General features: G+C 33.1%; 1 protein-coding gene across 5 annotated transcripts in view; it reads right to left on the bottom strand.

The window, feature by feature from the left end:
• CSMD3 (CUB and Sushi multiple domains 3) overlaps positions 1-13,101 on the bottom strand; it is a 1,245,805-nt gene that overhangs the window by 1,070,270 nt on the left and 162,434 nt on the right. For all 5 annotated transcript variants that reach the window (XM_082720053.1, XM_082720054.1, XM_082720055.1 and 2 more), the window contains exon 3: positions 5,184-5,296. In XM_082720053.1, coding sequence (XP_082576179.1) covers positions 5,184-5,296 — 113 coding nt within the window. The remainder of the gene's footprint in view (positions 1-5,183; positions 5,297-13,101) is intronic.

Below are 13,101 nucleotides of genomic sequence, written 5' to 3'. Positions count from 1 at the left end.
TTACATTTTTTCATATAATTTTCTAGGGTGGAAAAAAATCCATGTAAAATGTTTAGCGATGTGATTGTCACAAAGAGATCACTCAGTGAATTTTACCTAGTGATAGTAGTCTTACTAGCCAGATTTCTGAATTAAAATATGAAAACGACTTAACAGCATGTTTTCTAAAGGTGAACCTTTCAACCCTATAATACACATCAACAATCATTAAGGCACAATAACAACCTCGTGTTTGAAGTGAGTTTTTAAGACTACACTCTAATTTTTAGTTTGTTTCTGATAATTGAATTAGTTCACTGATAGGTGCTGATATAGTTCATTGAGATTCTTACAGACATTAGAGTAACCTCTTACTATAATACTTATAATAATATTTAGTATGTAAATGATCCACTATATGCATTCATTATATTACTTTGTTTTCACAATAAATAATTCCAAAATGGCAAGATACTCTATGGTATATAAGCATATGCTTTTTTACCTATAAAAATGATTATGCAACTTTGAAGTAAAATGTAAAAGAAGTCTGGAATTTATTAGCAAAAACTGGAATATATTATTTTATTTTAATTTTTATTACATATAATATATTATTTGTTTCAAAGGTGCAGATCTGAATATTTTTGAATTCTGTTTGGCAGATTTAGAAAAGACGTAAGAGTATTTCTCACTATGTGTTCCATAGAACACAGATCTTACCAGGTTTATCTTTTTTTTTTTTTTACCAGGTTTATCTTGACTGAATTTTGAAAAATGGTTATATGACTATTCAACCTAGTATACATTATTGCTTCTTGAATTTTCTGTTTCATAGAACAGTATTTTAGCCACTTATTTTTATTAACATAAAAAGCCCAAAATTCTATATAAAAACAAACCTTGGGAAATAGTAACAAGATATTGAGGTGTATGGTAGACAGTAATGAGAAAAGATAAAGATAGATGCAGCTAGATATTAATGGGAAAATTTTCCACAGAAATTTAACAACTCACAGCTTTGACTTCAAGGAATTTAAATGACAGGTTTTCAGTAAATAATTAAGAGCTCTTTCTCAAAATTTATTAAACACACCCTCCATATTTTTAAAATAAATGGGCTGAAGTAGGGCAGTAGAAGTTTATAAGAACTGAGTTCTGTGAAGATCAGAGACTGACTTATCTTTATCAATCATTTATTCTTTATTGGACTTACAATTGGAATTGCAATGCATATTCCAGGAGTTTATTCTGTAGTCTGATTCAGAACATATAACTGGGGCAAAGAATTTTATATTTCACATTTTAATAAATTTTCCAGATAATTCTGATGCATGTGCTCCAATATTGGCAAATTGAAAAACACATATATTACTAAGAGAGATCTCATGAGTTCTAACACACAAGGACAAGGTCTTAGGACACTTTAAAGGATGAAGATGAAAGGTACAGCAAAGAGGATACAGTCAGTGGTATTGTACTAGAGTTGTAGGGTGACGGATAGCTACACTTGTGATGAGCACAGCACTACCTATAGACTTTAAGGATCACTATGTTGCACACCTAGAATTAATACAACAGTATGTGTCAACAATACTTCAAACAAAAGATAACTAGGAAATGATTATATAGAGAAAAATGTAATGAAAATTAATGAGATTCAGATACTAGAATCAAAAAAAAAATGCAGGTATAAATTTAGAGGAAATGTCCAGATTAGTAGATAAATTTATTGTAGCAGGAGTAGGGCCCAGAGTTGTAATTTGAGGTAATTATGAAATGATGACTTGGATCCAAAATCTAGGCATGTGCAGAATGAGCTTTGAAATTTCAAACTAAGTTTTCTGGATTCCACAATACCATAGTTCCGCCTTATCTGCAGTTTTGCTTTCAGAATCGGCAGTTTCGCTTTCCTCCACTTCAGTTACCGTGAGTCCACTGTGGTCCCATCCTCCCTCTGACGAATCAGCGGAAGTTCAATTGTAGCCTAACTCTACATCAGAGTGCCTTCGTCATTCCCCTCCCGTCATTTCGTCACGTAGGCATTTTATCATCTTACATCATCACCGGAAGGGTGAGTACAGAATGATTTGAGAGAGAGCATGTTCCCAAAACGTTTGTTACAGTATATTTTTATAATTCTTTATTTCATTATTGTTGTTAATGTCTTACTATGCTTAATTTTTTTCAAGACTTATTTACTTTTTGTAGTGTGAAAGAAGGGAAAGGGGCAGAGGGAGAGGGAGAATCCTCAACAGACTCCCCCCTGAGCACAGAGCCCAGCAGAGGTCAGGATCAGTCTCACAAACCGAGATGATTACTTGAGCTGAAATCAAGAGTTAGACACTTAACTGATGGTGCCACCCTAATGCCCCACTATGCCTAATTTAGAAATAAAACTTTGTCATAGTTATATACCTGTAAGAGAAAATATAGTATCCATAGTTTGTTACTATGCACGATTTCCGGCATCCGCTGAAGGGCTTGTAACATATGTTTTGTGGCTAAGAGGGGACTACTATACATCAGCTGGTCTTGACGGAATCATTGGCCGTTGTTAAATAAATAAACACTTGCAGCTATTCCTTCTGTTAAATGTTATATAGTGTCCCATGGTATGGTAGGGCAAATGAAACCCATCCCCTACCCCCTCAACCAAATATCTCTGGAGTCAGTGAATATGTACTGGGACATGGCAAAAAGAACCTTGCAAATGTAATTAAGTGTAAGGAATTTTACACAAGGAGATGAGACTTGATTATCCAGGTGGGTCCAATTTAATCACACAGGCCCTTAAAACCAAGAAATTTCTCTACTCAAAGTCAGAGATGTGTGGGGGAAGAAGGTAGTAGAGGAATGCTTCAGAAGGGGAAGTCAGAGAGATTTCACGTGTGAGAAGAGTGCAGTGAACCTCTTGCTGGCTCTCAGACATAGGATCCAAATACAAGGAAGAGAAAGTCCTTCAGGAGCTATGGGCGCTATTATCTTCCCAGAGCCTTCTGATGAGAGCACAACCAGCTGACATCTTTATTTCAGCCTTGCAAGACCCTGAACAGAGGAACGAGCAGAGACCACCAGGACTTCTCAGTTCCAGAACTGTGAGTTACTGTATTTTTGTTTTAAGATGCTAAATGTGTATTTATTTGTTACAGCAGAAATAGAAAACTAATGCATGGTAGAAGGTACCATCACAAATCAATGCTTGATGTTCTGTAGCATGAATACTGATCCCTCAATACTATATGGACATTTAATACCTTATATTTTAAGTCAGGACCTCCCAGACATACATTTAAATGTCATGAAGATCTACAAATTCATTTTTACAGAAACAGAAAAGACAGAAATATAATGTACATGTAGAAAGAATGGAGAGCTTTGAAAATATTTTTGAGTATATTTCATGAAACTTGATAGTCAAGCCAGAAAACATGGCAACATCCTAACTCATCTTCCAAGTTAGTACATTTTCAGTGTACTCAGTAGTTATGGAAAGAATAAGCTAACCTAAAATATATTTATACTTTGATGAACGGAGTACAGGGTTTCTATTAAGGAGCCTATAATAAAAATTATTGTATTACTAACTCCTTCAATATTGCCAAAAGTACACTTAAAATTAAACCTTTGTGTTTGTAGTATCTTGAACTATGAATTAAGTTGCCAAGATAAAAATACTCAACTATTGTGGAAGCACCTTAGAAAAATAATGATTTTTACTAGCACAATGGAGGAGGAAAATAAGTCTTAGAATGCAGCCTTCCCTGCTAGACAAAAGATAGTTCAGAAATGTATTGGGTAGAAAATAGTGTTAAAACTGCTATGATGCGTCATTATTTAGGATATAAAAAAGAGAAAATATTTTTACTCAATTGTTTGTTAAAGGATAGTCTTTCTAGTGAGAAAGCACTAAGATGAAATGGTTGATTTAAAACTTTCCCCACATGCAAACTGTTAACCTTTATACTAAAGCAATTCTACTTTATATATGCTTTCCAGTGTGCTCTTTAAACATATTATATTTTGAATTATTATGTGCTTTAGAAAGTAACCATGCCTGCTACTGTATTTGTGTCTGTATTTGTGTATCTGTTATGATGATTTTAGATCTGGTGTGATGCATTCTGGTAATATGGTCCGGGCTGGGGAGGGGGGCGGGGGTGAGTTGAAATGTGTTATGTTATTCCTATAGGTAGAGAGGGGCTCTTCCCTAAAGGAGGTGCAACTTTATAGTCAAATCACATAAAGAAGAAATTTCCAAGTCCATGACCTCCCATCTGAAACCATCAGGATTAGAGTATTTTTAGCATCAGAATTTATAAATAAAAAAAAGAACATATGCAGATTCTGTACGTTTTTAACACCAGAGCCTGTGGTACACCAAATTATTAAATAATATTTGCATAATGAAACATGAGTATCCAACATTATGTGGGATAAATAAAGGTCATTAGTGGCCTTCAATCAGTTCAGGTCAGGTTTTGATGCCAAATCAGTTTGTTCCACCTTCCAGATAAAACCTTTAGTTTCAAGAGCTTCTTAGTTTTCCTTTCTGTGTTTTAGGGATTATGGATCTGTGCATCTGGAAAGCCTGGTTTAAAATGGAAGATGCAAACTCTTGTCTCTTAATAGACCTTTCCTCTTGACTAACTTACAGAGAATAAAGATTACCAGGTTATTTTCTAGCAAAATAGGGTGGAGTTTGTGATGCCTGAATCTTGAATCAGAACTAATTTCCTGTCACTTTGATTTTGTTTGCTTTCGTTCATGTTTAATCCCATAAGGGTGTCATGGTCTCATCTCCTAAGATTTAAAGCAAAAATTTTCCTCTCTTCAGGTACACTGCAATGAAACATTAAAGCGTTCACATTTCTAGCATTTTACTATATATTAAGGATTATTAAGAAGGTGATTCTCAGGACAGAATTTGAAATAATAGGATAAACTGTATCTTCCTTCTAAGATTTAAAGCAAAAATTTTCCTCTCTTCAGGTACACTGCAATGAAACATTAAAGTCTTCTCATTTCTAGCATTTTACTGTATATTAAGGATTATTAAGAAGGTGACTCTCAGGACAGAATTTGAAATAATAGGATAAACTGTATCTTCCTTCCTGGTGATTCTTCTTCCATTTCCATCCTAGAGAATATTGGTTTGACTGTATTAGACTGAGCAGTGGTCCTTTTATATTGCTATCACTTACCTTCATAATATACTTTAAACCCATGAGCGCTAACTGCGAAATCACTGGTCAAACGTAGTGAGAACACGGATTTGGTACTTGTCACTGGCGGTGGCAGATGGAATCCTGTTAACCTAAAAACATAAATGGAATTAATTGTTAGTGCTATAGAGATTTTACCTAACAGAGTTGAAAGAGCATTTAAAGTCCTTTTATCAAATCCACAAGCTTTGTATAAGTAGGTGTGTATGTCTGTGGATAGGTGGATGTGTGTGTAAGGGTTTATAAAGGAATTTATGACATGTGGATTGAAAATCACTCATCAAAAACAATTACTATAGGTATAGTTAAATATACAGTTATTTGCATACATATGAAGACATATAACTATTTTTCCTATCTATTACATATATCATCTCTATGAAGATACTCATTAATTTAGATTCTGGGAAGTAAGTTGTGAGAGTATGTGTTTTTAGGTGTCTTTTGTTCCTGACTTTAACAACTGAGCATTCAGAAGATATTTTGTCAAATAAATATTTTTCCTGATAGTTTAGAATATATTTACATAGTGGGGACTATTTATTAATATCTAGTATTAAAGGAAGATATGTGATCTAAATATGAAATCTTGAAACTGAAAAGTCTACAAATGATGTCATTTTTGTTTTATTAGATCCAAACTTTCAATAAGTTCTATAAAATTTAGCAGTTGCAGATTGCTTTTGGGTTACACTGAATTTCTTTAAAGATTTTATATATTTATTTTAGAGAGAGAAACTGAGGGAGAAGAGAGCGCAAGTATAGGTGGGAGGAGGGGCAGAGGAGAAGCAGACTCCTCACTGATCAGGGAGCAAAATGTGGGCTCCAGTCCCAAGACCCCAGGATCATGGCCTGAGCCAAAGGCAGATGCTTAACTGACTGAGCCATCCAGGAACCCCTATAGTGCGTATTTTTATAAAACAAATATTTGTCTGATATTTTGACCGTAATTTATTGCATATTTTGTAAATAATATTGCATATAGTTACAAGCTTGATTATACAATTGATCTACAATTATCTAAAGTAGAAAAGAGAAATAAAAATTTAAAAAAACACATACACAAGATATAATTTTTCTAAAACTAATGAAAATACATATTTTTAATTTTTCTATAAATTGCCTTGTATGTTATTTATTTTCCCATTTTATTATTAATATAAGAATAATAATTAGTAATTTTATGCAATGGAATTATACTACTTTTTATATACTTGCTATTTTTGCCCAACAATGTACATGTAGAACTAATCTACATTGAATTACCATATATTTCAGTGCTAGATAACAATAATTCTAATTTGTCTCAGGTGTGTTTATTCTTTAAAAATTATTAAGAATCCCCAAAAGGATTTAAGGTCAAGATTTATCAATATTTACCCTATTTAAATTAAAACTGAGAACAGTTTTTTACATCTGTGCATTTATGACTTAAAAAATAACCAGGATAAAAAAATAACCAGGATAAGCACATTGCATGTTGACAAATCATATTTTATTTTATTTATTTATTTTTTAAAGATTTTATTTATTTATTTGACAGAGATCACAAGCAGGCAGAGAGGCAGGCAGAGAGAGGAGTAAGCAGGCTCCCTGCCGAGCAGAGAGCCCGATTCGGGGCTCCATCCCAGGCCCCTGAGATTATGACCTGAGCCAAAGGCAGAGGCTTTAACCCACTGTGCCACCCAGGTGCCCCAACAAATCATATTTTACTTCAAATTATTACCTTCTCCAAAACAAAAATGACAAGAGTGTATTGTATTCTATTTTTGGAAATCTACTTAATATCTGGCCTATTATCAGAAATCAGTTGGATTCTCTTATCTACTTCTTTATTCAATATTTTACAATATGTTATTGTTTTGGTTGATGGGTATGAAGAATTCTGTCTTCACATATGTAGTTGGAAAAGGGATAAGAATTCTAATAGAGTTTGCAAATTAGTGAGTACTCTTCTTTGATACTGCACAAAAACTTTACAGGTTAGTGCAATGTTGAATTCAAAACGTATCAATTAATTTTTATACTCTGTGACTTTAAAATTCCTTGTTTTACCTTGTTTTTATAATGGGTCCTTTTTATCCATGCATTTTTTTACATGTATTAGTAATTTGGAATATATTGGTCCACTGAGTTAGATCTTACAAATGTTGACACATTTTATTATAAAGTATCTTAAAATTACATTTATTTTTATTGGTACCAATCTCATTGGAAAAAATCTTTAAATTTGGGGAAGCTCTAAAACTTACAGTAATGCATTGAAGTTTTCCAAAATTCTAGTTTCTTTACTTGGAAACTCAGATATCATCATAGACAACAAATCCTGTCAGTTGTTTTCCCTTGAAGTAACAGTTCAAGTTCAGTGTGTGTGTGAGTGTGTGTGTGTCGGAAAAAATGTATAACAAATACCCAAATTTGACTAAGTTTTGTTTATGTTGGTCACTTGGGTAAAAAGACTGTTCTAAGAAAAAGTGGCCAGTTCAGTTATGCAACCATTTTTCCTTGGAATAACCATCATGTTTTGGTAGGCATAGAAAGGTTTTTGTTTTTGTTTTTGTTTTATTTTTTGCATCCTTTCAATTTGTTACATTGGTCATTTTAAAGAGGAGTATTATAGAGTAGACATTTAATGAAATAATTATAGCTTCAACAAGAATGTTCTTAAGCACAATTTTTTTTTCCACACTGAAAGTATGTGGTGGTAAATAAAACAATGACTAATGACTATTTGTACAGTTTGAGGTCACTAATTGCGATGTTTTCATGCACCAGCAGTTTTACCCACCATTAGTTCTGTACCATGAGGGCAAATGTCAACACAGTGAAAACAGTGTGAATAATGTCTCAATATTATTATGGGAACAGTTTTGATCTTGTGGACCCCCTAAAAATGTCTCAGGACTTTAAGCATCAATGTATCACATTTTGAGAACCCGTGCTATATAGGAATCTATTGCAATACACACACCACCCTAAATTTATATGTTCTACTGTTGATGTACATTCGAGTTGTTTATAATTTGCAAAAGTTCTTGCAAAAGTTCACTTGTACACACTTATCTGGCAATTCCTCTATGATTTATAAACATTTAAGCTTTAAATTTTCTTCTTTTTGCTGCGTAAGCTACAGGATTTCCTATTTGGCTCATGGTCAGAGTATCCCCTAACTTATAAACCTATGAGTTGCTTTAGCTATGTCTTCTTACCAATGTATTTCTCCTTTACATTGCAATTTGATAACATTTTCTGTATGAATTTAATCTTTTGAAATTATTGACATTTGCTTTCTGGGTCCAATATTGGAAATTTTTTTCTTATGTGCCTAGTTTTCTTATAAAGAAAAGCCTATTGTTTTTCTATTCCTAATCCAAATTAGCACAAATTTAATACCCATTATTAATTATCTCGTATTTACGTGGGTCTTGGCAGAGCGTAGCTCAGCTGGTTCTCTGCTTTGAGACTCATGAAGCTGAAATCAAGGTGTTAGCTGAGCTTCATTGCTTCTAGAACCTTGGGAGCAGAATTTGCTTTCACTTCCAAATTTATAAGACTGTTGTCAGAATTAAATTCCATGTGGTTGTAGGAGTAAGGTCCTGTTTCCTTGCTGCCTGTTGACTTGAGGTCATTCTCAGGTTTTAGAGTTGCTCGCATTTCTCAGTTTGAGACCTTCCTTCATCCTCAGAGTCAGCAAGAGTAGTCCAAGTTCTCATTCTGTAATTCTCTTTGGTCTTTCTCTCTACCTCATCCTTCTGCTGCTTCCTCTTCTGCCTCCAGATGGAGAGAGTTCTCAACTTTTACAAGCTCATGTAATTAAATTGTGTTCAAATTGATAATTCAGATATCTTCTATTATAACATCTGTCTCGATTCCATTTGCCAAGTTATTTTTGCCATGTGATATATTCACAAGTTCTTAGAGAACCATAATTCTGGGATCATTCTGGCTCCTGTGATGGGTATTTATCACTGGCTAGGAACAGCATTCAATATATCTTTTTTTTTTTAATTTTTTATTTTTTATAAACATATATTTTTATCCCCAGGGGTACAGGTCTGTGAATCACCAGGTTTACACACTTCACAGCACTCACCAAAGCACATACCCTCCCCAATGTCCATAATCCCACCCCCTTCTCCCAAACCCCCTCCCCCCAGCAACCTTCAGTTTGTTTTGTGAGATTAAGAGTCACTTATGGTTTGTCTCCCTCCCAATCCCATCTTGTTTCATTTATTCTTCTCCTACCCACTTAAGCCCCCATGTTGCATCACCACTTCCTCATATCAGGGAGATTATTGGAACTAGAGCGTATCATGCTTAGCGAAATAAGTCAATATATCTTTTAAACAAGTTTGTTAATCATGTTCCAGTGTTCTCTGTGCTGACTATATTTTTAAAATCTGATCTACTAGTTACTGAAAGAGATATGCTAAAATCTTACAAGAGGATTGTAGGTTTTTATATTTTTCCTTGTAGTTATGTCCATTTTAAAATATACTTGGGGGCTACATTAATAGTTGCATACAAGTTTAATTCTTATATTTCCTGGCAAATTGAATATTTTATTCTTTGAAGTACTACTATATTTCGTTTCTTTTGGCGGGGGCTGTGCAGCAGGAGAGGAAGAGAGAATTGCTTAAGCAGGTTCCATGCCCAGCACAGAGCTTGATGCAGGGCTCGAACTCACAACCCTGAGATCATGACCTGAGTCACAATCAGAAGTCAGATGCTTAACTGACTAAGCCACCCAGGCACCCCTAATCTATGTCTAATAATGATTTGATTTTAAACTTTATCTTATCTGGCAATAATAAATCTAAAACTTAATTCATTAGAATTAGTCTAGAACATCTTTTTAACTTTCAACATTTTGGTATCCTTATTTTTTAAAATATGTCACTTATGACCAGAATATACTAGGATATATTTTTATATATATAAAATGTTATATTTATATAAATTAATTATATAGTAGTTTTTTTATTTACAAATATGTTCAATAAACTATGAGTTACACTCAATAGACTATAGTGTAGTGTAAACACAGTTTTTAAAACATATTTTATTTATTTATTTTGCAGAGAAAGAGAACACACAAGCGGGGGGCAGCAGAGAGAGAGGGAGAAGCAGACAGCCCTATTCGGGGCTCAACCCCAGGACAGTAGGATCATGACCTGAGCCGAAGGCAGAGGCTTTAACCCACTGAGCCACCCAGGTGCCCCAAATAGCTGTTAATTTAATGAATTAGGGTAGGTGGTAGGAGAACATGAATGCATCAGAACACTTTCTTTTTCAAACAGTTTAACAGTGTTCTCAAGAATTGTAAGAATGTAAGGGCACCTCAATTGTTAAGAAAATTCTGATAGTCTATAAAGAAGCTCCTCTTTAGAATGACTTAATTTTCACCATAATATTAACCTCAAAAGTTAAAGGAAGATCATATATCTTATGCACTTCTATTTGAAGTATGTTTCAGGATATAACTATATAGTTTTAAAATTTATTTTTCATGTAAAACTTGTATGATTTTTATTTTAATATGAATTACCAATTATAATATTTAAATATGTATTGCTCTTAAACTTAACATGTTTTTTAGGTAATCTAAAACCATAATATTTTATGGATAAGCATGATCTTTTCCCATAGAATAATTTGTACTGATTTGGGTACTTGTGAATTTTGGTGTTTTGCACACATATTGATTGGTAAATTAATAAATTATCACTTAGATTTCCTCATATTGATATATGATAAAATTGCATAGTGAATGACATTTAATACTCCTTTGAAAAGACTACTAGAGTGTAACTTTATTTTCTCTGACTTATAGCTGAAGAAATCACAGTTCAGAAGTGATCAGCAAATACTTTAAATTCATACTGCTGGTAGGCAATGAAACAAAGATACAAAATCATAACTTCTAGTTCCAATCTATTTATTTTCCCATGATGATTTTCCCCATAAGGAAAGTGATTTTTTTCATGAGGGTAGGATGCATATTTAATTTATCTTTGTTTCTCCACAATGCCCATATAAATTTCTTAGCAGATACTTGAAAAAGATAAGAACATAATTTTACTCATATGATGGCTTTATGTAGTTGAAACTAGTAAAAACTGTGTTACAGTTTTAAAGTCATTAAATTAAGCACCAGGAAGGTAGTGTGGAACCACCATCTGTACTTGCTGGTGCATTTATAGCAAATATCACTAGTAGTTAGCAAAGAAATTTCCCTAGTGGGTAAGCTAAGTAATATTGGTTAACAAATATCAGGGGGAAATCTTTGAATCGTGCAATGTAAATTTTCTTCAGATATCATTTCTTTAATAAAAGTTAAAAATTGAGGGAAATGGCTGAGGGTTGAAATGTACTAATTTTAAGTAGTGACTTTGTTTTATGCAATCACAATAATCAACATTTTCTTTCACCATAAATGTAGCATATAAATGCATGTGAGCTCAGATTAAAGGATAAGCATTACCTCTTAAGACACTTAGCTTCATGAAATATTCATAACATTTCCTTTTCTTTTCACATTTCACTGTCATTTGGCGAATATTTGTCATGGACCAGAGCTACTTAGATCATGGCCATTTTTTCATTTCATTTTTAGATTCTCTCATGTGACAGAATGGCATACGTGTTGGTTATTTTTGTATTACAATTAATAGTTTCCAATTTATAGGCTCTATCCTCCCTTCCCACTAATCACATATATACCTCAATTATATTTTAGCATTATATTATTTACTAGGCACAACATTTCTCAGAGGCTGTTGTATGTTTTAAAGACCATGCGCCTCAGATGAGTGACCCTGTTACATTTCATGGCTCCTTTTAGATGAAAGCATTCTTTAAGCATTTCCTCTTACAAAGATTCAGGGCATGTATGATGTTTAACTGGTTTTAGGGAGAATTAAATAACGAACTTAGAACTTTATATCAATGACTAATATGAAAAATACTAAAATAATTATTTGGTAATTAATGTAAAATTGAAATTTAAGTTACAAGAAAGTAATTTGTAATGCCAGTGGGTATGCTCTTTAAATAAGAGGCTGTTTATTTAAGAATTTCAAAAAAAAATAATGGCAATTAATAGGCCATTTTACAGCTTAATGTAATAGAAACCCTTAAAACATCAAGGTTGGTAGATAAGAGTGATACCTGTCTCATTACATAAATAAGTTTATCAGTTTTAACAGTGAGATGTTATTTCTAACATTTTCAACCTGTGTGTGTGTGTTTAATGTCCCTATTGGTCAATTACAGTATTTTAAATTTTCTATATCAAAGAATAAATGTAAAAAACATATCTTTAAGTTAAAATGCTATTAGGATATCACTGCTTATAATGAGAGTGTGTGGAAACAGACATGGGGATTGGAAAAAGACAAAGAAAGAGAGATAAGCTTCATCTCAAAACAAAAAATGGTAACATTACCCCAAATCCCAGGCATTTGTGATGGTTAAATAAGAGAATTCATATGGAATGGCCTGGTATATTTTCTGGAATCTAAGAAAAGCCACTGTTAGTTTCATTAGCACTATGACTCAAAATCCACTGTCCTTTCATTTGCATTCTGTGCCATGCTAAGGCTAAAATAAATTATATTATAATATCAACATTATCATTGTGATTTCTCATTACTCACAGTCAGAAATGTGATATGAATTACCTTACAATTTTCTTTGGTTATACAGTTCTGAAAAATGGTCCAGGTGATATACAGGGAATTCTTTGCTGAAGTGAACTGTTAATCTATTTAATTTCAAAATGAATGGGAAAACCACAGGAACAAATAGATATTTAAAGTAATGACTGTTCTGTGAGATTAAATCAGGCATATCCTATTGATATTGGGGTACATGAAGCACAGCACAATAATTTATG

This window comes from Mustela nivalis, assembly GCF_964662115.1.
Source record: "Mustela nivalis genome assembly, chromosome: 2".
Taxonomy (NCBI): Eukaryota; Metazoa; Chordata; class Mammalia; order Carnivora; family Mustelidae; genus Mustela; species Mustela nivalis.
This window is presented reverse-complemented; position numbering and strand designations above follow the sequence as displayed.